The following is a 20,239-nucleotide window of genomic DNA, read 5'->3' as shown; positions in this document are numbered from 1 at the left end:
AAGACCTTAAGAGGTTCGAATTTGGTCACGTTCCCCTATGTTTTTTGTGCCCTTAAATGGATGAAATAAAAAAAAAATCATAAACTTTTAAAACTAACCAATGAAACATCAGCAAAAATGTTTCATATGTTAAAAGAAAAGTCCATTTGGCGATCTCAACGTAATCGTTCGATAATTCGATCTTAACCGATTTCGTGGAGCTCAGTGAGATTTTTTCATCGATAACTCGTACTGGAAAATCGGTCAAGGCGTTTAGGAAATATAACCGCTTAAAATAAAAAGTGCTTTAACGATAAAGCTGCAGAACGGTTTGACGGGTTTGAATGATTTTGATCAAATTAGACTTAATTGAACGGTTCCAAGAAGCCTCAGAAACTCAGCGCAAGAAGCGCAACAAAAGTGACAGGAAATGTTTTGAAACATTTTGAGCGACAGAAATTGGAAATGGCGACGGAATGTTTTGCATTTTTGTTTTATTTTTCTATGTGATCCCAGTGGATATTGGGGAGTTTCTCTCGCGATTTTTCTTTTTGTCTTTAATTTCCTACAAAATGAAATGGGTTAAAATTGTTCTGCGATAGAAGAAGTTTTTATATGGCCGTGCATCAACTCTTTTCTAAAACATTATAAGTTCCAAAAATGACTACAAGAGGTGCTAACGGAAAATTTTTGTTTTTTTTTAAGTTTTAAGAGCTATATCTCCTGTTTTACTCGACCGATTTGACTCAAATTAGATGTTTTTTAAAATCTCTAGGAACCTCCAGAATTTTTTTTTTTAGATAAAAACGCCCTATTGAAGAAACTAATAATAAAAAGAATATTGTTTTTTATTTTATACCACTTTTTTTCATTCTGCGTGGACCTTTGGAGGTCCGAATTGGGTCACGTTCCCCTAAGTATTGTGACGTAATTATTTTAAATTTTTTTGACAAATCTTTGCCTATTTTTCCTAACCGATTGCAGTAGAAAATGTGAAGACTGTGAAGAAAATGTTGAATAAAATGAGCAGAAAAACATAAAAATTCGCCAGTTGAGCGCCCCTTCATTTATCCTCCTGAACAAAATCCCCCACTAGATGGCGCCACAGTGCAACAAGAGGAGAAAAAGTAAAAGGAAGAAAAAGAAGAATTTTAGCGTGATGTTTTTATTTGCACTTTTAATCGCTTTTGCGTGAAAAATCAGTGTTTTTAGTGCAAAATCGCAATTATGGATGAAAATAGTGGAGATGAGCCATTGTCCAATGGTTCCAACTATCACGTACGCCGCCCCGATGGAACGTGGCGTGAGTTCGGCGCTGTGAATTTCATAACTTCCGGACGCAACCATTTGTTCCTCTTTGTTCCTTGCAGATGCCGCCCAGATAATCCAATCGAGGCTGATTGAGAACAACAAGTATGAGTATTACATCCACTACGATGGGTTGAATAGGAGATTGGATCAGTGGGTGCAGCGTGGCCGGATAATTTGTACGCCGCCGACGGAGGCGCAGAAGAACAGCCACCGGACGGAAGCGACATTCCTGGGGAAGTTCAGCAAGTTGGATCCACAGTCACCACTCACGGAGGTCGTGACACCCACAAATACATCCGCTGTGGTGGAGAATGATCGAACAATCACGCGGAATCAGAAGAGACGACACGATGAGATTAACCACGTCCAGAAGACGTACGAAGAGATGGATCCCACAACGGCAGCCCTGGAGAAGGAGCACGAAGCCATCACGAAGGTGAAGTACATCGACAAGCTGCGAATTGGACGCTATGAGATTGACACGTGGTACTTCTCCCCCTACCCCGAGGAGTACGGCAAGGTGAGTCCTTCTGGAAGTACCTTTCCGGAAACAAAACTCTTACCTTTCGGTTTACCTTCCGTAGGTCAGTAAGCTGTATGTGTGCGAGTACTGCCTCATCTACATGCGTTTCGCGCTCCAGTACAAGACGCACAAGGAGAAGTGCAAGAAGAGGCAGCCACCAGGAGCAGAAATCTACCGGAAGGGAACAATAAGTATCTTTGAAATTGACGGCAAGGATCACGTTCTCTACTGCCAGACCCTCTGCCTCCTGGCGAAGCTCTTTCTCGACCACAAAACCCTCTACTTCGACGTGGAGCCCTTCTACTTCTACGTTCTCTGTGAGATTGACAAGCAGGGCGCTCACATTGTGGGCTACTTCTCCAAGGAGAAGGAATCCCCGGAAAACAACAACGTCGCCTGCATCCTCATCCTGCCGCCGTACCAGCGAAAGGGCTACGGGAAGCTCCTAATTGCTTTCAGCTATGAATTATCCCGTCGTGAAGGTATTATTGGGAGCCCCGAGAAGCCTCTGTCAGATCTCGGACGTCTCAGCTACCGCAGCTACTGGGCCTACACACTACTGGAGCTCATGCGGGAGTGCCGAACTACAACACAGTCCGTCAAGGAGCTCAGGTTAGTTCACATTAATCTTGAGAATTTTTTAGATCAAATCCGGTTTCCTTTTGTTGTTGAGTTTCTCCTTCTTTTTTTCTGGAGTTAGGAGAAGACTTTAGGTCAGAAGAACGCATTTAGTTCCTCTGAGAATAGAACAGAGGCTTCTAAATAAGAAATGACGTAAAATCTAATTCTAAATAATAAGAAAGTTCTAAAGAAACCTACGATTGTAAAGTCAGAAGTTTGAAGACTACAGAATAAGCAGTTCAGAAAAAAAAAGTTCTGTTCTTACTGATTTGGTTTCGTTAAAGTTCCTTTGAAGACTATAAGGAAACAAATTGTTCTAGAAGAAACAAAAACAATAAAAACGCAGAAAAATTAAAAATCAAACACTTCTGGTTAAAGTTAGATGAGCCGGTTACGGAAATAAGATCAGACGTAACTGTTACAAAATTAAAAATCCTTTTCTTTATTTAACAAAAATCATTCAAAGCTTAAACAGATGGAAGAGAAATTCCTCCTGTACAACGCGGCGAGGTTTCCTTGTCCGATCGTCTGATCCAAAACAGTTCGAAGTCCAAAATGATTCTTGAGATGGACTTCGGATCGGACTTGAAAATCTCACCGAATCGCATGAAATTTCTAGTCTATCCAGCCTTAAGACTTACATTTTTAAGCAGATCTTTAAGGCCTAACTATATCTTAACTATTTATCTGGAATTCTTACAAGTTCAGTAGTTTTGCTCATAATCCGTTGTTGATTAGGAGAAGTTGTCTGGATCTGTCTTTAGAAGACTTTCAGATGTTGTTTTAAAGCTGTTTCCAGCCAGTATAAAACCGGTTTAACAGGCTTAGTAAGTTGGAGTTCTAGAAGTTAATTCTCGAAAAAAAAATACAAAAATACTTCTAGAAGAGACCTGTTAAACGTACTAAACCTGTTACAAACAAAGGAGATCATTCAATAGAGCATCAAAAACTATTAATTCAAAAACTAATTCAGAAAATCGAAGCAAAGGTTATTGGCCTTTAAACTTCAGTAGTTTCCCGTAATGTCTGATGTTTAACGTCTGATCTAATGCCTAAGGCCTAATCAAAACTTCTAAATTACTGAAGTACTGAAGAAAGAGAAAACTTACATTTTTAAACATATCTTTAAAGCCTAACTTCAGTTCAGTAGTAACTAATTGATTAGCAATTAGTTAGTAGTCTAGTCTGCCTTTAGAAGACCTCAGGACGGCTTTAGTGTACGAAAGATAAATCAGACTTTTTAGAGCTGTTATCAGCCTGTAAAAAAACGGTTAAACAGACTTAATTAAGTCAGAGTTTCACTGTAGGAGATGATTCTAAAAGAAACTACTGCTAAAACAAACCTACTAAGAGTTCTAAACCTGCTACAAAGCAGATCATTCAATAGAGCATCAAAACTAATAATTTTAGCGTCAGAAAATCAAAGCAAAGGTTATTTTCCTTAAAAGCCTTTAAACTTTGTTTCCCGTAATGTCTGACGTTTAACGTCTGATCTAATGCCTGACGCCTGATCTAAACTCCTAAATTACCCAAATGTTCTATTTCTAGTGAACTAAGTGGAATAACTCAGGAGGACATCATCGCCACTTTGCAATCAATGAAAATGGTTAAGTATTGGAAAGGGCAACACGTAGTTTGTGTAACACCGAAAACGGTTAATGAACACCTTCAACTACCGCAGTTCAAAAAGCCCAAATTAATGGTAGATCCATTGTGTTTACGTTGGATCCCCCACAAGAGGAATACGCAGAAGAAGAAGATCTGAGGCCGCTCTTTTGCCCCTCTCAAATGAATTCCAGGAGAAATTGAATTTTATTCATGAAAATAAATATCGTGTTGTCAAGGAGAACACTGTTGTTGTTTACTTCCTCTATAGAGGGTTCCTTCGGGGAAGGTTTCTAAGAGATTTATTTTTCAGGAAGAATGGCAGAGAATCCTGCGGATTGTTTTCTTGAACTTGTGAGTAAAGGTGCTTTGTTTTGTAGCCGTTCAGTTAATTAGCTGCTCTTGTCTTGTTAGCCGACAAAGGAGAATGTCGCCTTGTTGGAGAATCAAAACTGGAAGGCGCACGGGAAGAGTTTTCTCGATGGCGTCAAGCATAACTCTTCAATTGTCAATCAATACTCTATTACACGGTATACGCCGAGTGAATGGCATCGCAGGAATGAAGAACTCTTTGCTCTATCTCAGAAAGTTAATGAACTTAGCATCAAGTAAGGTCAGATCTAACTTTGAGTTAGATCAGAGATGTCTAAAGTTTGTTTCTTTTGTGGTAGAAATGCAAATGAAGCAAAGAACTGCATGGCTTCCAACTTTTCTCGCACAAATCGAACACAGCAGGATAGTACAACGAGGCTAGGAAGCAGATGCCATGAAATCTTTACATGGCAGACGAATCTGGATCATGCAATACAGGCTCAAGTGGATGAGATTGCAATGCTTGAGGAGGAAAGACATCGTCTCAAGAAATCCATGGCAATCCTTAAGATTCCTGAATCTATAAGTAAAAGAAATGGATTCCTTTCCTCAAGCCTTAATTTCTATGTTTTGAGCGTCTCTTTGTTTGTGACATAACCTCACATTTTTCAAAATTTAACGATTTTTATTGAATGTAGATTCTGAATGTCTGAGCCGTCGCTGTGCTCGTCCGGATCCGGAATTAATTCGTGATGGGCCTGAGGAGGAACTTCTGAAGGAAACTGTCCTAATTAATGACATCCGTAGAGTTCTGGAGAAGACTCTGGAGGACATTGAGAGACAACAGGATGAGAATAGAGCTGTGAAGCATAAGCTTGAGTATCATTGGAGTTGCAAAAAGGAAGCCTATGCCACGGATTCTCTCAATCGGAGCCTCGAAAACTCTTCCGGGAGTATTCAATTTAAACCAGGAGCAACACAATCCGTTGCAGAGTAAGACAGGAGAAATTTTTTGATGCTTTGAAAGGTCAAGAAGTTCAGAGAAATGTTCTTTTCCAGTCAATCAACGGAGGAATTCTGGAATCACTTCACGCGGGAAGTTCTGGATGAAGCTGAAGCCACACGCCAGAGATCTGTGAAGCTTCGAGGGACTCTGCAGGAACTCCTCGTGAATGCAACACGAGATCTCCGGAATCAAGCGGATAACGTCGAGCAGATGTTCCAATCTCGCATTGCCTGCATGGATGAAATGCGGACAATGCTGGAGAATGATCTTATGCGTACCCTACAGAAGCTAGCGGACACAGAAACCCACATTGAGAGCCTGAAGGATGCAATAAGGAATATGGACTTCTCGATGAAAGTTTCCCAGACTCGGCTGCAGAATCGCAACCTCTACCGCCCACAGGTGGAGAATTGCTACGATCGCACCCAAGTGGGGCTAATTAATGAGGTGGGAAGCCTCCAGAGAAGCTCATCTGAGCTCAAGGAAGCCCTAAAGGCAGCTGAAGATACGCAAAAGCAACTCATTGATGCCCGTGCAAAGCTTGAGCATGAAATTATGCTAAAGAGGCGGACAATTAATATTGACAAGGATCGCTGTCAGTACATCCGAACGTACTTTCCATCAGCAACTGCCCTCAGTGGGTACATTTAGGCTGATTCACTAGGAAAACCTCCTAACCAGGTAAAGTAGCTCCCGGAAGGAAATAAACTTACGTAAAAATAAGCAGGAAATGAGGGAATTTACTCACCGGGAGTGCTAATTGTTGACAAAGAGTGACCATCCCATCCACTGGAGGAGCTTAAACGCCAGATAAACCGGAACTATCAGGATAATCACGTAAAAGTAGTACGACCAACCATCGATGATCATTTTTCTCTTCAATTTTCAACACAATTCACAAGTTTTTCTCAATTATTTTGCATTAATGGCGCACTGTGTGTCTCTGTCTTTCTTTTTTTCATGAATTTTCCGCAAATCAAGTGAATTTTCTTGATAAAATGCGAAAATTCTTACAATAAAAACGAATAAAACTGATCTCCTTGAACTTTGAGGTTATGTTTGTTTATTTTCCGGGACATTTTATAACAATTAGATAGTTGTCTCTCTCACTCAAACTGTGTTCTACGTGCAGAATAGAGATAGAAGATTCCAAAGAAACGTCAAACTCCACGTGAGGGGCTGTTGTTTTGATTCTCTACACACCGCGAAAAGAAAATCCTTTTTCCGCGTGATTTTCCCATCCGGAAGTGCCAAAAATGGAGGAAGAAGATCAAGAGAGTACCATTAATTTTATTTCCTGCGTCTGCTTCGTTCCACAGGGTGTGGCAAAGGAAAATCCAACAAAGGTAAATGAATTTCTGAGTTTTCTGGAGAATTTCTTAGAGAATTCTTGATAAAATTGAGGATTTATCTGCTTCCAGGCCACACTGACGCAGGAAGAACTAGCAGAAGTTATTAGGGAGATGAAGCAGGAGAAGGGGACAGCAGATGAGGAGGAAGGAAGTGACGATGACGAGGAGAAAATGGATGTAGAAGGAGGAAATTCAGCCGGTGGGAATGATGAGTATGATTTTGATAACTACGACGAAGATGAGGGAACAGCTGGGCTAGGGATTGATGGAGTAGTTGTGGCAGATCCTGGAGAAAATGTCGAGGATGATGAGAATGACTCCGAAGCTGAAGATGATTTGATAAAAAGGAGTGATAATCTCATCCTCGTTGGCCATGTGGAGGATGTTTGTGTGAATATGGAGGTGTACGTGTGGAATAGGGAGGAGGGGAGTCTCTACGTGCACCATGACTTCCTCCTGCCGAGCTATCCGCTTTGCATTGAATGGCTCAATCATGATCCATCGGCCAGGGAAGCGGGGAATCTCTGTGCTATCGGGACAATGGATCCAATCATCACAGTGTGGGATCTGGACATTAGGGATTCCCTGGAGCCGGTCTACAAGCTCGGCAGCAAGGGGAGTAAGAAGAAGAAGATCCCCAAATGTGGCCACAGAGATGCTGTGTTGGATCTCGCGTGGAATTCTGCTTTTCCGCACGTCCTGGCCAGTGGATCTGTTGATCAGACTTGCATCTTGTGGGACCTGGACACGGGAACACCCAATACAACCATTGAAGCCTTCGAGGAGAAGGTTCAGGCTGTGAAATTCCATCCAACGGAACCCCATCAAATCCTCACCGGATGCTGTGATGGCTTCGTCAGACTCTTTGACTGCAGAGACCCCTCAAGCATTGCTGAATCCTGCAAGAGGTGGCAGCTCCCAGGGGAAGTGGAGAAGGTTGTGTGGAATTCCCAAGATCCCATCTACTTTGCAGCTTCGACAAATGGCGGAGAAATTGCCTTCTTTGATGCTCGCCAGGAGCTTCCGTTGTGGAAGAAATCCGCCCACACTGAGGAAGTTTCCGGACTAATCCTTTCCCCATCAATTCCCGGCATGATGATCTCCACATCTCCCGATGAAAGCATGAAAATCTGGGATTATAACCTCTCAGGTGCAAGATTAATCCACGAAGACGCAATGGGAATTGGGAGGATTCATTCCCTCAGCTTCTCTCCGGAAAATCCCAACATTGTTGCCATTGGTGGGGACAACAAGAAGCGACAATTCCGTGTTGTTGATGTCCTGGACTATGACCACGTTAAAAGAGCGTTTGAGGACAGAAGCTGAAGGAAGAAAGAACTTCCAGAAGAAAAGAATTTTATTTAAAAGAAATAAAAATAAAATATTGAAATTTTCAAAGTTTTTTATTTATTTTTTTACTTTTGCGGTTATTTTTTGAAATTGAAATGTTTCAAGCATTTGCATCCAAAATGGCGGCATGAATTTTTTAAGAACTAACCTAAAAAGCTTTATTTTCATGAGATCTTTTTAAATCATAACAGATAAAGTTCAAAAAGCCTAGTGTTGAAATAATTGCAAATTGTCTTAATAAATTCAAATTTGGCGGCATTTGAAGGCGTGAAGAAGTTCCAAAATGTCAAAGACAAATATACTGGAAATCATGACATTGTGTCAATGATAAAACTTGTTAGATCGTTCTCAGATTTCAGAGCAGACGGACACACGGAGGTCCGCGCTGCTCAGTGTAAAGTGGATTTAATTTTAACACCTAGATTGACGCCATTTTGAAGCAACAAACTTTATTTGTCCTTTAACTATCCTTTCGAACGCCTCACAGAATTTTTACAACGCATCAGTCCTCTTCAGTACCATTTCTTCCTCTTGAAGACGTTGCCTCCTCAGGAATGTAGCAAGAAGTTTCTGATCTTCAACTACATTGCCTCCAGTTAGTAAACTTGTTATGTATCCAAAAGTAAGGCCAATAGTTGTTCCAATAAGACCGTAGTAGACATAATTAATGCGGAAGAGCCAGAAAATATCTTCAGTAGTATCAGATGTTGCCGTTAACGGGCTCATTGTTGTCAGATCAAGAAGATTCGTTAAATTTTTCAACTTTTCACAACCATCAGTTCGAAAAGGAAGCATAGCTTCGGGTTTCTGATTAATACTCCCGACAATTAATGTAAAAATACTAACGATCGAAGCGATAGCTCCAACTTTTGCGCCCTAAAAGTAGAAAAATTAAAATTGGTGTGAAGTTCTGCGTGGAAAATTGTGAACTTACAATACTGTTTGATTTGGGTGCAAACAATCCAAGAGCAAAGAGCGTAAGAAGAGCACAAGCATTGAGGGAGAGACATTGCATGGAAATCTTAACAATTGTCCCCATTCGTTCAATGAAGAAAATCAAGCCAATCTGCAGGACGCCAAGTATGAGGATAGTTCCCTTCATAATTCTTCCTGCTGTATTCCCTTGAATCCTTGGATACGTCTGACTTATAAAGTCTTCATAAAAAATCCCACTCATTGTATTCAGATAAGAAGACGTGGTGGATAGTCCCGCGGAAAAGACACCAGCTATGAAGATTCCGTTAAAGCCTAGAAAAAGAGAAGCTTTTTCTTGGATAAAGTGCGGAAGGATCTGATCAATCTTCCTGATGAAGCCTGCTCTAAATGGATCACAAGTCTCATAGTTGGCGTACACAATAACACCTAGGAGTGCTGCTAAACCACCATAGATATAGAATACCGCAACAAGAATCCATACTGATCTTTTCATCTCCTTCAAACTTGGAAAGGACATATACCTTTGCATATTAGTTTGATTGAGGCCATACTGATAGATCATTGGAAAGACTGTTGAGAAAAATGGACCCCATATTGAATTTCTTGCATTGTGATTTGTTGTACTAAAACAGGAGAAAGTTGTTGTTAATTATTTTTATAAATGCATACCTTCTGATTTGTCGTATGACCTTACTTGAAGACTCGAAGTCTTTCTCCTCTGGAGCCGGCTTCGTAAACATTCTGTATTCCTCCTGCTGAATTAATTCCCACAGTTATCATGATAATAAGTGAGACGATCATGAGACCTAGTTGAACAACATCTGTCCAGATGACTGCTCTAAATCCCCCTATAGCCGTATAAACTGCACAGATCAAGGATAGAACGGTTACAGTCAAGTAAAGATCTACTCCTGTTACACGTTGAAAGGTCAAAGCAGGAACGTAGACTGTAAATGGAAGATAGATCAGTCCAGTCAACAGGAATAGGCCACTTGCAAGCTGCCTAACTCTTCGATTGAAGCGCAGTTCGAAGTATTTAAATGTCGACGTAAGCTTCAGTTCGGAGAAAACTGGCAAGAAAATGCAGGACGTAACAATTCCTACAGCAGTCATCGTATACCAGGCCATAAGATTGTAAATTCCAAATGCATATGCCTCAGCTGCTAAGCCAACAGTTCCCATTCCAGTGATAGACGTAGCAACTATTGAGCAGGACACCGGAAACAGCCCCATTTTCCGTCCTCCTAATAGGTAGTCCTCAGTTGTTGTTACTTTCTTTCGGAACTTTACTGCATAGTATAGCCCTATACTTGATGATATAACAAACACAATCACAAAAAAGATATAATCTAGTGGAGAAAATTGCCCAAGATCTATCTCTGCCATATTGTTCTTGACGCTCTGTTCTCTGTACGATGTTCCAAAATAAACTGAAATCTTAGAACTTCTAAAACATGTGCCTGTGTGCTTATAACTTCTTTTTATTTTAGAGAGTTTTGCTACAAAAGCATTATTACTTATTTTTTTTAATTAGCCTTGAATAATAAAGTTCTTTCATTTTATTCCACACCATGTGATGCTATGACGTTCATCTGATCTAACATTTTTTTTTACGGGTTTAGTTTCCACAAATAAAGTAAATAAAAATACTTTGTTGGAACTGAACAAAAAAATTGTATATTTGTCATTAAAATTGTCTTTACATTGTTCCACCATCATGGGTTGCAAGTAGCTACAGCATTGCTGTAAGAAAGGGGCTAATAAGTAAACATTCCGAGAGCCTTCAGGCGATCCTTTTCAACTAATCGAACAATCCTTGTCGCCGTGTTTCGGCAGACAATCCAGCACCGTTGCTACGGCCTTTGCAATGTACACCATCGTTCCGTAGCTCCCACTGGGGGCGCTATCGTAGAGATGCTGACAAATGTAGGCTGCTCCGCCGCACAGGAGCATCCCCTGAGCTGTAGTCTCCTTCATATCCTTCGATTTGGCACAGCAGAGCGTTGCATCGCCCTGCACTTTGCGCTGATCCTCCAAAAAAATCTGATTGGCCGTATGGACGAGATGCTCAACGTAGATGATGCCACCGAGATTGTGAACCATATTGTGCTCCGTAACCAGCGTCAAAACCATCAATGCCTCCACCACAAGTTGCCGATACTCTGGCTGTGGGATCGTATTGAGAGCCGTCTCAACTTCCAGGGCAAACTTCAGCTCACCCGGTGTCATTTCTTGCGTCAGCGTCTGCGGTAGGATTCTCCCCTCAATCGCTAGGCCTTGACACTGAAACAACCCCCAGAAAATCTTTACAATCCTGACTCCTCTTTGCAAGTCTTACCGGTTAACTAACCTTTTCCAAAACAGCCCAGACACGCGAATAAAAATCCCGCGGGACACGATTGAGAGCCCCATCGAGACGTCTTCGCCTCAACCACTGCCCTTGACGATCATCAATTTCCGTCATGTTATCGTCGTTGTTCTCACTATCTCCCAAGCCAATTTGACTCTTCTTACTCACACGACTTGACTTACAGCTGACAATTGAGAAATTCCCCTTTGCAACACTACTAATGGCAAACTCCTTGCCACTCAGGATATGATACAGGAGGTTCTTCATCTCAAAAGGCGACAAGTTTAGCAGATATTCTGAAGCCTGTTCCCCGTCGCAATTCAACGTGCGCGACAACTCTTTTGCCATAACCTGAATAATCAAACCAACACGCAAACGAAGCATCTCATGAAAGAGCTGTGGCTCTGTACGAATAAACATTGCCAAGTAGACAAGGAGCTCCTGCGTAAGCATAGCTGTACTCTCATCATCCCCATAGGCTTCATGGATCAATTGACGTAGCTCCGTTTCGGGCAGAGGAGCCGTGATGGTGTGCTCATGATTTGGAGGCATTCCAACTGTTACCTGATGGAAGGAATCAATGAAGTTTTATAGCCTACTACAGGTTTAACGCTCAAGTCCTAAACAGACATGGAAGTTTACTAAACAACGTCTTTAGATGAAGTTTTTAAGTCTTTTTAAACGGTTTTGCTCTGACTTTTCTTTACGAGTTTACCAAAAAGTCATTAGGAAATCAACTCGCTCTGACTTTTCATTTACACGTTTACTAAAAAACCGTGAAGAAGTGATTTGCTTCAACTTTTCTTTACACGTTTACTGAAAAATCGTAAAGAATAATGATTTACTCCGACTTTTCATTCCGAGTTATGAAGAAATCGTTTTGCCCTGACTTTTTTTACTAATAAATCGCGAAAGAATCGTTTTGCTCCGACTTTATTTTACACGTTTACTGAAAAATCATAAAGAAATAATTTGCTCCGTCTTTTCTTTACGCTTTTAGTGTAAAATAGTTTTCTCCTGCTTTTTTACGCGTTAATTAATAAATCGCGAAGAAGTCGTTTTACTCCGACTTTTCTTTACCAGTTTTCTAAAAAAAAGTTTGAGCAGAACAATTTCTTCCAAATTAACAACAAACTTCTGACTTAAGAACTATTTTCAAACGTTGTTCAACAAACTTCCTAATCTGGTTAAGACTTTAAGATCATTCCAAGCAACTAAACTGTTCCATTACGCCTGATCTACACAACAAATTGATCAAAAAAAACCGAGAAGACTTTACCTGCTTTTGACGCACGAGCAAATCCGTAACGGCCTTTGCTAAATCCTCAACTCTCTTGCCCAGCATTCCAGCTGTATGCCGTACCAATCCCCATAGCTTCTGCTGACATGCCTTCTCATACAATCCCTTAAGGAGTGTCCTCACCGTGACAACGCGACCTTCCTCAAGCATGCCTTTGGTATTAGATTGAAACGTATTATTGTCTGCATTGGCATTGTTAGGATCCGTCTCAACGCTTTCTGTTTTTTTTGCATTTTATTCGATTGAGTAAAACAAAATATATTCGCAAAGGCATGCGTCCCCGATGCGGAGTTAGTTGCAATGAATGATTGGCAATGAGATGGTGAAAAGGAAGAGAGAAACAAAAAATTAAGCAAGACAACACATTGTGGATCCCCTTGGAGAAGTTGGAGCAAATCAAACCTGTATTGAAGTCCAACCCTTGTGTATCCACCAAATACTGCAGAATATCTCCCTGCTCTTCGAGACTCTCCGTTTCGCGCAACATTGCCAGAAGTTCTTCGACTTCGGTGTCAGCAAATGTATCACCACCCCTGTGCCGACTCCCACCAACACCTGGAACCTGTATACGGGGCACATCGAAGTTCTGAACTTGAATCTTACTCGGCGGATACCCATCTTCGGGTTCCTGTACCGGAGAACGTTCAACACGCGTACGATCTGCCTCCCCTGAACCATTTCCTCCTGGTTGTTGCTGCTCAAGCCACGGAAGAGGCATACCGGATGAGAGTCGCCTTTCCGTTAGCACAGGATCCATCCCAACCGATTCATCTGAGCACAACAACAACAAAAATTCCGTTAACGTCAATTTCTGAGAACAGTCTTGACGAAAACTGTACTAACTGTCCACATTGATGGATCTGGTCTTCTTGATTGCACCACGACAAGACATCCTTCTACGCAGATGCTTTGGCCTCTGCCCGGGCGTACGCACATTCATCGTGTTCTTCTGACTGAACGACCGCAGCAAGTGTTCGTCCAAATAGGCCTGGACAGACGGATTTAGGCGTTCTGGGTAGCCATCCTCCTGACTCCCCAGAAAACTTAAATCCGTTATTGCTGACGTGTTCAGAAAATCATTCAAGTTGCCCAACATTACGCGTGTACCATTGATGTAGCCTGATTTCAATTTTCGCATTGTCTGTATCATAGCCAATGGAATTTTATTTTGATCTGACATAGAGAAAATAAAGATTCGTTATCGCCTGATCTTTGTATCCTTTTTACTACAAGCTTGCGGTAAAGACTGTATGACAATTTTTTGATAGATTCTTTAGTCTTTGTTAATATTTTGTTTAAGAACTAATTGGTGCAGCGGGTTAAATCGCCACAGCCTTTGAAGCTTGACTTCCCAGTTCTTGAGTTCAAATCCCGTTGTCTTCACTAGTGTAAAAAAAATCAACCAGTTTGCTTGCCTTTTATGAATTACTTCCTCTATTTCCGTTTAATTTTCCTTTAAATTCTTTTAAAAATTCAAGAAAAATAGCTGCCATCTTGAAAAAATGGCCTGAATCGTACCAAACTTCAGACTTCTATCAAAAAATTGTCAAAATCGAATCTAAATTCGAATACCGCTTTACAAAAAAAAAAAAAAAACGTTAAAAGCGTTCTACGTAATAATTTACAAAATTTAGCACAACAAAAAACATTTTGAATACGAAAAAAAATAGAAAAGAGAAGAAAGAACAAAAATTTAGAGATAAATTTTGAAAAAAAAAAGAAAATGAGAAAAAAAAGATTTGAATCTTTACCTAATAAATAATGAGTGGCCATAAGTGTGATAGTTGGTCGGCCCAACATGTGACGCCACGAGTTAGTAAGGAATGCCAGGTTAGTGGTGAAATTGCTGGCAAGAAGTGCAGGATCACGAGTCGTGTAGTATTCTTCGTAATCAATGTTCTTTCAAAATGAAAAAATAGTAAATAAAAAAAATGAATTTTAGAACCAATTTTTGAATTTTTTCTTTTGCAAAATAAAATTCTTTTTCTTTAAAGTTTTTTTTACGGAATTTTGAGACCAATTTTAGGGATTTTCTTGGAGAAAGATTCAAGTGCAAATACTGAGTACTTTTTTTGTAATGAAAAAGGGGTGCACGGCATTAGAAACAACAAACTGCAAGGACCTAATGAAGCCTTCAACAATAACTCGGTAAATTAATTTGATTCAGAAAAGCCAGTCAGTATAAGTTTTAACTTTTGAGCAATAAAAAATTCTTCTAACAAATTATACTACTCAAGCTGATTTTTACATTTTAAAGTAATTTTTACTCAATTTTTCATTTCAATATATTTATTGATAGAAGAATGTTTGAAAAGATACCGTAAGTGTGCCCAAGTTTACCCATAAAATCATCGATTTATGAAAACTTTTATAAATTAATCTTGAAACAAAAGAAGGATGAAATTTTCATTGACAAAATCTATTGAAATTTCTTGTATTTGTCTGCCATTTTGAATAAAAATTTTTAAGTTTTTTTTTTTAATTTTTAAGGTTTTACGACCATAGCCTTTTCAAGTCACAAGGCCAATATAAAGAATTAAAAAAGAACATTTTCAACTAATTTGTATTTTTTAAATTAGTTTTTATTAATTTTGATAGAAAATTAAAATGAAAAAATATTACCAAAATTTTTAGTTGACAAACTATTGTATCAACGTAAACAACATAACCTACAATTTTAAATTTTTACATCATGTTGATTCAGGAAATTCAGGAAATTAATTTAAAAAAAACCGTAGTGATAAATTAAAAATAATAATGAATAAAAATTGTAATAAAAAAAATACTTTTTTGCGTTTTTTGTACTGAAAATAATTGTAGACAAGATTTACGACCGTGCAAATTGTAAGAAAATTGTTCGGAATTCGGTCAACGGGGGATGATTAAAATGCAATTGTTTCATGATTAAAATGCAATTGTTTGCATTCAGCTGAATGCAAACAATTGCATTTTAAGCATCCCCCGCTGACTGAATTCCGAACAATTTTCTTACTGAAAATAATAATAGAATAGAAATAAATAATAATAGACCTCGGCCGTAGCATGGTGGTAGAGTCGATGCATTTTTCGGTGCATCTGCTCTACCTCCGCCGGGGTTGTGGGTTCAAAGCTCGACACTGCACGGCAATTTTTCATATTGTCGGATGGCTGTCCCGCTCATGCCCACGGACAATATTAGTGATAAGAGCTGATATTGACCATGCTACAAAAACTTGTAATTTCGAGATCAAAACCATATGAAAGATACAATAGTATATGTTACATCTCGAATTGCAAAAGAACAAAGGGGGCACGGAGGAAACATTCCCACACATACTCAATATGTGTGGTGGTGCTCCCCACAACTGCCGATTTGGGAGTTGACAATTTCTCCACCACGAGGAGAAGCGCCTCGACACGAAAAAAAAAAAAAAAAAAAAAAAAAAAAAAAAAAACTGAAAATAATATTTTTGAGTAAAAAATTAAAGTTTCTCTGTTTACGCTTACTATACACAAAATAATTCAACTTTCTATTTAAGTGTTAAAACGGTTTAAACGGTGAAAACGCATGAAAATCCTCCAAAATATCTTCGCCACGATTTTAATTGTCAAAATTTAAAAGAAAAAACTTACTAAATTATTCAAATCGAAACTTTTTTGAAGAATTTTGCTCTGAAAATCACTTAATCGGTTAACCAAAAAACCGATTTTGATTAAAAACGAATAAAATCCGTTTTTATTAGTTAGAAAATATTAGTTTTCTTTTCGTGTCATTTAACGAAAAAAGAATATTTTATTTTAGAAATAATTAATGTTATTCTTTCTTACGCTTCTTACGTTATTTTATTTTATTAATGAGTGAAGGCCCCCTTAAAATAATTAGCTCATCAAATGTTTTGGTCAGAAAATTAGGATTTGATCAGGAGAATGTTTCATTTTTGGTCAGAAAAATGTTCCATGATTTTAACCGCGAATAACTTTTGATTGGATTGAGATATCTGAAAACTTCTGTGGCCAAAAGATGCATAAACTCAATAAGTTTAATTATGTTTTCTTTTTATTCCAAGTCGATATCTCAAAAATTCTAGCCGCTAGAGCAAAAAAATGTAAAAGTTATCTTATGAAATATTCTGGATTTCATGTCTTTTGAGCTTCTCAAAACCCATTCTAAGAATATTTTTGAGTAAAAGCAGATAATTAGAACATTTTTCTGACAAAAGAAAAACATTTTCCTGATCAAAAGAAAATCAGAACATTCTCCTGATCAAAAGCAGAATTTTCTGATCAAAGTTCTAATTTTCTGATCAACAAATGACACCCAAATAATAGAAATGATTTTATTGCAAAAATGTCAAAACATGGGCAAAGTTTCTCCCCAGTACGGTATTGAAAATATTCTATTGAAAGAATGAAAAATATTGCTTTAAAAACCCTAAAAGAGCCGTTTTTAGCCTCTCTTTCCCTACAAATTATTCTTCTTCAAATTATTATTTTATTAATTCTCTGAATATTTAATTTTTGAGCTCAAAATTTCCTTTTAAAAATTATTATTTCTTTGCCTCAATCAGTCCTTGCCCTCTCTCCTCAATAAATCAATGAAATCAATCAATAAAAAAAATAATTTCTGTGCAATAAAATAAAAGAAAAATCTATAGGGAACACCATGCTGGTACCACAAATAATAAATAAATAAAAAATTTAAAGAAAAATTAGTCACAAAAGTGAACAGAAAATTGCATTTTTGTCTGTTTTCTACAAACGCTCCTCCAACAGACCTAGATGTGTACTTCGTATGGAAAGTGTTACAAGTGGCCTTCCAAGGAGATTTTGCCACGCGGATTTGAGGAAGTTAATCTCCCCCTTCAAAATATCGATCATCAATTCGTTGTCGGAAGCAATGTAGAAGCGCGTCAAGTCGGAGAACTGAGCGCGGCGGAAGGATTTTGTTAAAAATTAAGTTTTTCTTGAGAAGAAGGAGGAAGAGTCTTACCTGTGGCGTGAAGGCGAAGATGCGGTCTTTGAGAGAGTAGAGTTTACTCGTACTGAGGATGCCCACATCGCGGGATTTCCGTCCGGAAAGGCCGAGTTTCTTATTGCGCCCCAGGTAGGTGTACAAGTGGCTGAGAACTCGTGCTGGTTGCACCTCAATGGGCGCCACTTCCGCGATGGTTTGCACATGGAGGTCATATTCGGCTAATTTATCGCGGATGTTGTTATCTTCGGCCAGGATGACCACCTGGACGACCACATCGGGTTTCTTCTGTGCCCCCAGGCGACGATTGAGTGGGTCCAGCTCCCCAACGGCCAGGAAGCCCTCCTGGAGGAGCTTCCCGAGGATGTAGAGAGATTGTCCCCAGAGGAAGGGACACCTCCCGACTGCTTGACGCTTCTGCGATCCCGGACTGCGGTATTCCTCCGTTACGCATTCCGGGGGCACTGTGTACATCTCCGGAACGAGCCGCATGCCATCATCTGTGCGTATCATGACATCCTCGAGACGCTGCATAAAGGAATTGAGGAGATTCCGATCGGCCTCACCCTGAAAGGCGTGGAAGAGGACGAGGTAGCCAAAGAACAGCGGCCACTCGCATTCGATATTCTCAAACATTCGCAATTCCCAGCGTTCGTAGTACAGCCGATGGGGATCCTCACGTGGGGTCCTGTACCCATCGCGGAGGAAGCGTTTGCACCCATACTTCCCCAGGCATTTGGTCAGGATGGCCTCACGCGTCGTGCTGATGAGCTGGGGGTCATCGACGGCAAAAGCCGGGAAGCCGATGATGGAGAGAAGTCCCGAGTCGAGCTCTTTGCTGCTTGATTCCCGCGGAAGCATTGATTGCAGCACAGCCTGGCATTTATGTGCCTCATCCGCGAGGACGTGGATCACACTGGCTGGGCCTCCGCGTGCGCCAAAGAGATCCAGCTCATTCATTGCCTCCAGTGCTGCTTTGGCCATCCCAATTGAGCTGGCATTGAGCTCAGGCTCCCCATGATTTGTTTTATCCCCTCGCTCCCAGATCCCGTAGTCAGGGATACAATAGGCGGATTCGATGTAAAAGACGAGATTCTGAATAAAAGCCACCTCGTCCAGGGAGAAGATAATCTGCAGCCCGGAAGCTGTCATTTGGGCCAGGATTAGGAGGTACAGGGAAACCGCGTCAATCTGCAGGTGCCCCCATTCCGTATCCTTCACCACTATCTGCCCATTTGTGCTGGAATATTTGGCATGGAGGGAATCCAGGGGGTGCTGCGTACTCTTGAATCGCTCAACTTTCTCCTTCTGCTGCAGCATTGCCATCAGCAAGCCCCGCATCAGCTTCACACAGCTCTGCTCCAGCTCATACGCCTTAGCGCGATCCTCATCCTGATCGGCGATCTTCTTGTACGCCATCGAAAGCCCCCAGACCGCCAGGATGCAGTAAACATTGTCCCGGATCTGCAAAACCCATCAAAGTCAATCATAACGCGTCCAGTTATAAGAGTTGGTGTCTTACAACGTGTAGACGTTTATTTATGCGTTGTAATGCAACGCTTTGTCTGAGGCCTCCCAAGCCGTTTTGTCCCATCCCTTCCCTCTTCTTAAAGTAATATTACAGATCGTTTCTTTATCACTGGTCCAGGTTTAAAATCTTACAAAATTTTTAAAGAGGTACAATACAAATATGTTAAATAAATTTACCCTTAAGTCAGGGTAAACATAAAACATTAACTCACAGTGCACATTGTATAGACATAATTGACAAACGATATGAGGGGAGCTGCGGCTAAGGAAGAGGGCATTTGGGATTATGGATCCCCTGGCCCAGACCGATCATCGTAGTCCATAAAATGGTGGTGGATATCAATGGACCTACGGATGGCGATCATGGAGACTATTATGGCAATTTTTTTTGTGCCTATTCGGAGTCTGTTTAGGCCCTCTAAAGTCTCCTTCGAAATGGTTCCCCGAGTACCTACTACGGTCGGTTTTTCCGACGATTACAATACTTGGTGTATGCCACGAAGTGGAACACCAACTAATTACTTTTCTACTTCTATTCTCTACCGTAAATTACGCGTAGAAAAGCAATTTTTCATGCACTTTCAAGGCTCCTACGATCACCACATTTTCTCACCCAGGCATGATGATTGTCCTGACTGGCAGGGAATAAACCCGTGACAGGCTGCTGGTGGGCCATAATCAGCCGATGGACAATCCTGCAAGCAACAAAATCACATTTTAGACACTTTCCCAGCCGGAAAACCCCGCAAAAGAGCCCCCAATTAGACCTCTGATAGTAGTCGAGGCGAACCCCGGAATTGCTTCTACTGCGCATTTTTCAGCCACTTTTTCAGCACAATTCCACGGAGAATTCCCAAATTTTGACCACTCAAGCACACAGTGAGGATCCTCTTGATGCGCTAGATGCACATTCCTCGGGGAAATTGCTTGATTTTCCCAGGGAAATGAATTAAAATTAAAACCAATGATCACAATTTTCGCGAGGACACGACAATGTCAAACGTCTTTTGAGTGAAAGGTTTCGCGGGTTTCACGTTAAACTCTACAAATTCACTTAGGAAGCTTTGCAAATTCCTTGGCGGGAAAAATATGGCGGTTTCTTCTTGATTATTT

The 20,239-nt window shown here is 40.3% G+C and overlaps 6 protein-coding genes across 10 annotated transcripts; 3 read left to right on the top strand and 3 right to left on the bottom strand.

Annotated features, from left to right (window-relative positions):
* The first annotated feature begins 1,088 nt into the window (after positions 1 to 1,088).
* On the top strand, positions 1,089 to 4,283 carry LOC129789904 (histone acetyltransferase KAT8-like). The gene is made up of 4 exons (XM_055827029.1): positions 1,089 to 1,282; positions 1,350 to 1,810; positions 1,875 to 2,425; positions 3,983 to 4,283. Exons 1-4 carry the CDS (start codon positions 1,207 to 1,209, stop codon positions 4,197 to 4,199), a joined length of 1,305 nt encoding a protein of 434 aa, XP_055683004.1. The 5' UTR covers positions 1,089 to 1,206; the 3' UTR covers positions 4,200 to 4,283.
* Positions 2,853 to 6,227, bottom strand: LOC129789982 (uncharacterized). 2 transcript variants are annotated; one of them, XR_008750516.1, is made up of 3 exons: positions 6,106 to 6,227; positions 3,544 to 3,691; positions 2,853 to 3,287 (listed from the first exon to the last, which is right to left on the bottom strand). XR_008750516.1 is itself a non-coding variant. In XM_055827132.1 (2 exons), exon 1 carries the CDS (start codon positions 6,225 to 6,227, stop codon positions 6,114 to 6,116), a length of 114 nt encoding a protein of 37 aa, XP_055683107.1. In that variant the 3' UTR covers positions 2,853 to 3,287; positions 6,106 to 6,113. The 2 variants fall into 2 exon arrangements, 1 of the variants encoding a protein (XP_055683107.1); XM_055827132.1 differs by lacking the exon at positions 3,544 to 3,691.
* Positions 4,358 to 6,017, top strand: LOC129791229 (tektin-4). Its single transcript, XM_055829298.1, has 5 exons — positions 4,358 to 4,393; positions 4,454 to 4,647; positions 4,711 to 4,937; positions 5,041 to 5,344; positions 5,411 to 6,017. Exons 1-5 carry the CDS (start codon positions 4,358 to 4,360, stop codon positions 6,006 to 6,008), a joined length of 1,359 nt encoding a protein of 452 aa, XP_055685273.1. The 3' UTR covers positions 6,009 to 6,017.
* A 165-nt stretch (positions 6,228 to 6,392) lies between the features above and the next one.
* LOC129789899 (periodic tryptophan protein 1 homolog) lies at positions 6,393 to 8,110 on the top strand. The gene is made up of 2 exons (XM_055827020.1): positions 6,393 to 6,703; positions 6,779 to 8,110. Exons 1-2 carry the CDS (start codon positions 6,614 to 6,616, stop codon positions 8,033 to 8,035), a joined length of 1,347 nt encoding a protein of 448 aa, XP_055682995.1. The 5' UTR covers positions 6,393 to 6,613; the 3' UTR covers positions 8,036 to 8,110.
* A 433-nt stretch (positions 8,111 to 8,543) lies between these two features.
* LOC129791228 (sodium-coupled monocarboxylate transporter 2-like) lies at positions 8,544 to 10,228 on the bottom strand. The gene is made up of 2 exons (XM_055829297.1): positions 9,690 to 10,228; positions 8,544 to 9,618 (listed from the first exon to the last, which is right to left on the bottom strand). The coding sequence occupies exons 1-2, from the start codon at positions 10,226 to 10,228 to the stop codon at positions 8,901 to 8,903; spliced, it is 1,257 nt and encodes a 418-aa protein (XP_055685272.1). The 3' UTR covers positions 8,544 to 8,900.
* Positions 10,229 to 10,645: 417 nt separating this feature from the next.
* Positions 10,646 to 20,137, bottom strand: LOC129789836 (probable phosphorylase b kinase regulatory subunit alpha). Of its 4 annotated transcripts, none has more exons than XM_055826902.1 (9): positions 19,894 to 20,137; positions 19,740 to 19,821; positions 17,615 to 19,060; positions 17,400 to 17,547; positions 13,489 to 13,818; positions 13,048 to 13,416; positions 12,625 to 12,863; positions 11,346 to 11,909; positions 10,646 to 11,278 (listed from the first exon to the last, which is right to left on the bottom strand). In XM_055826902.1, exons 1-9 carry the CDS (start codon positions 19,938 to 19,940, stop codon positions 10,793 to 10,795), a joined length of 3,711 nt encoding a protein of 1,236 aa, XP_055682877.1. In that variant the 5' UTR covers positions 19,941 to 20,137; the 3' UTR covers positions 10,646 to 10,792. The 4 variants fall into 4 exon arrangements, with proteins under 4 accessions (XP_055682877.1, XP_055682879.1, XP_055682876.1 ...); XM_055826904.1 differs by having other exon boundaries at positions 12,625 to 12,797; XM_055826901.1 differs by lacking the exon at positions 17,400 to 17,547 and adding an exon at positions 14,397 to 14,544.
* Between the last annotated feature and the right edge of the window lie 102 nt (positions 20,138 to 20,239).

This window comes from Lutzomyia longipalpis, chromosome 2, assembly GCF_024334085.1.
Source record: "Lutzomyia longipalpis isolate SR_M1_2022 chromosome 2, ASM2433408v1".
In the NCBI taxonomy this organism is placed as follows: domain Eukaryota; kingdom Metazoa; phylum Arthropoda; class Insecta; order Diptera; family Psychodidae; genus Lutzomyia; species Lutzomyia longipalpis.
The sequence above is the reverse complement of the archived record's forward strand: the minus strand, read 5'-3'. Positions and strand labels throughout refer to the sequence as shown.

What these genes read in the sequence shown, in the direction of transcription:
- LOC129789904 (XM_055827029.1), top strand. Translation starts at nt 1,207, where the DNA reads ATGGATGAAAATAGTGGAGATGAGCCATTGTCCAATGGTTCCAACTAT. An exon ending in CCGCCCCGATGGAACGTGGC is followed by an intron (nt 1,283 to 1,349) that starts GTGAGTTCGGCG and finishes TGTTCCTTGCAG; the next exon opens with ATGCCGCCCAGATAATCCAA. An exon ending in ACCCCGAGGAGTACGGCAAG is followed by an intron (nt 1,811 to 1,874) that starts GTGAGTCCTTCT and finishes TACCTTCCGTAG; the next exon opens with GTCAGTAAGCTGTATGTGTG.
- LOC129791229 (XM_055829298.1), top strand. Translation starts at nt 4,358, where the DNA reads ATGGCAGAGAATCCTGCGGATTGTTTTCTTGAACTT. An exon ending in GTTAATGAACTTAGCATCAA is followed by an intron (nt 4,648 to 4,710) that starts GTAAGGTCAGAT and finishes CTTTTGTGGTAG; the next exon opens with AAATGCAAATGAAGCAAAGA. An exon ending in TAAGATTCCTGAATCTATAA is followed by an intron (nt 4,938 to 5,040) that starts GTAAAAGAAATG and finishes AACGATTTTTAT; the next exon opens with TGAATGTAGATTCTGAATGT.
- LOC129789982 (XM_055827132.1), bottom strand. Translation starts at nt 6,227, where the DNA reads ATGATCATCGATGGTTGGTCGTACTACTTTTACGTGATTATCCTGATA.
- LOC129789899 (XM_055827020.1), top strand. Translation starts at nt 6,614, where the DNA reads ATGGAGGAAGAAGATCAAGAGAGTACCATTAATTTTATTTCCTGCGTC. An exon ending in CAAAGGAAAATCCAACAAAG is followed by an intron (nt 6,704 to 6,778) that starts GTAAATGAATTT and finishes ATCTGCTTCCAG; the next exon opens with GCCACACTGACGCAGGAAGA.
- LOC129791228 (XM_055829297.1), bottom strand. Translation starts at nt 10,228, where the DNA reads ATGGGGCTGTTTCCGGTGTCCTGCTCAATAGTTGCTACGTCTATCACT. An exon ending in GAAAGACTTCGAGTCTTCAA is followed by an intron (nt 9,619 to 9,689) that starts GTAAGGTCATAC and finishes CTCCTGTTTTAG; the next exon opens with TACAACAAATCACAATGCAA.
- LOC129789836 (XM_055826902.1), bottom strand. Translation starts at nt 19,940, where the DNA reads ATGCGCAGTAGAAGCAATTCCGGGGTTCGCCTCGACTACTATCAGAG. An exon ending in TCTTCGCCTTCACGCCACAG is followed by an intron (nt 17,548 to 17,614) that starts GTAAGACTCTTC and finishes CGCCGCGCTCAG; the next exon opens with TTCTCCGACTTGACGCGCTT. An exon ending in TCTGGGCTGTTTTGGAAAAG is followed by an intron (nt 11,279 to 11,345) that starts GTTAGTTAACCG and finishes GGGTTGTTTCAG; the next exon opens with TGTCAAGGCCTAGCGATTGA.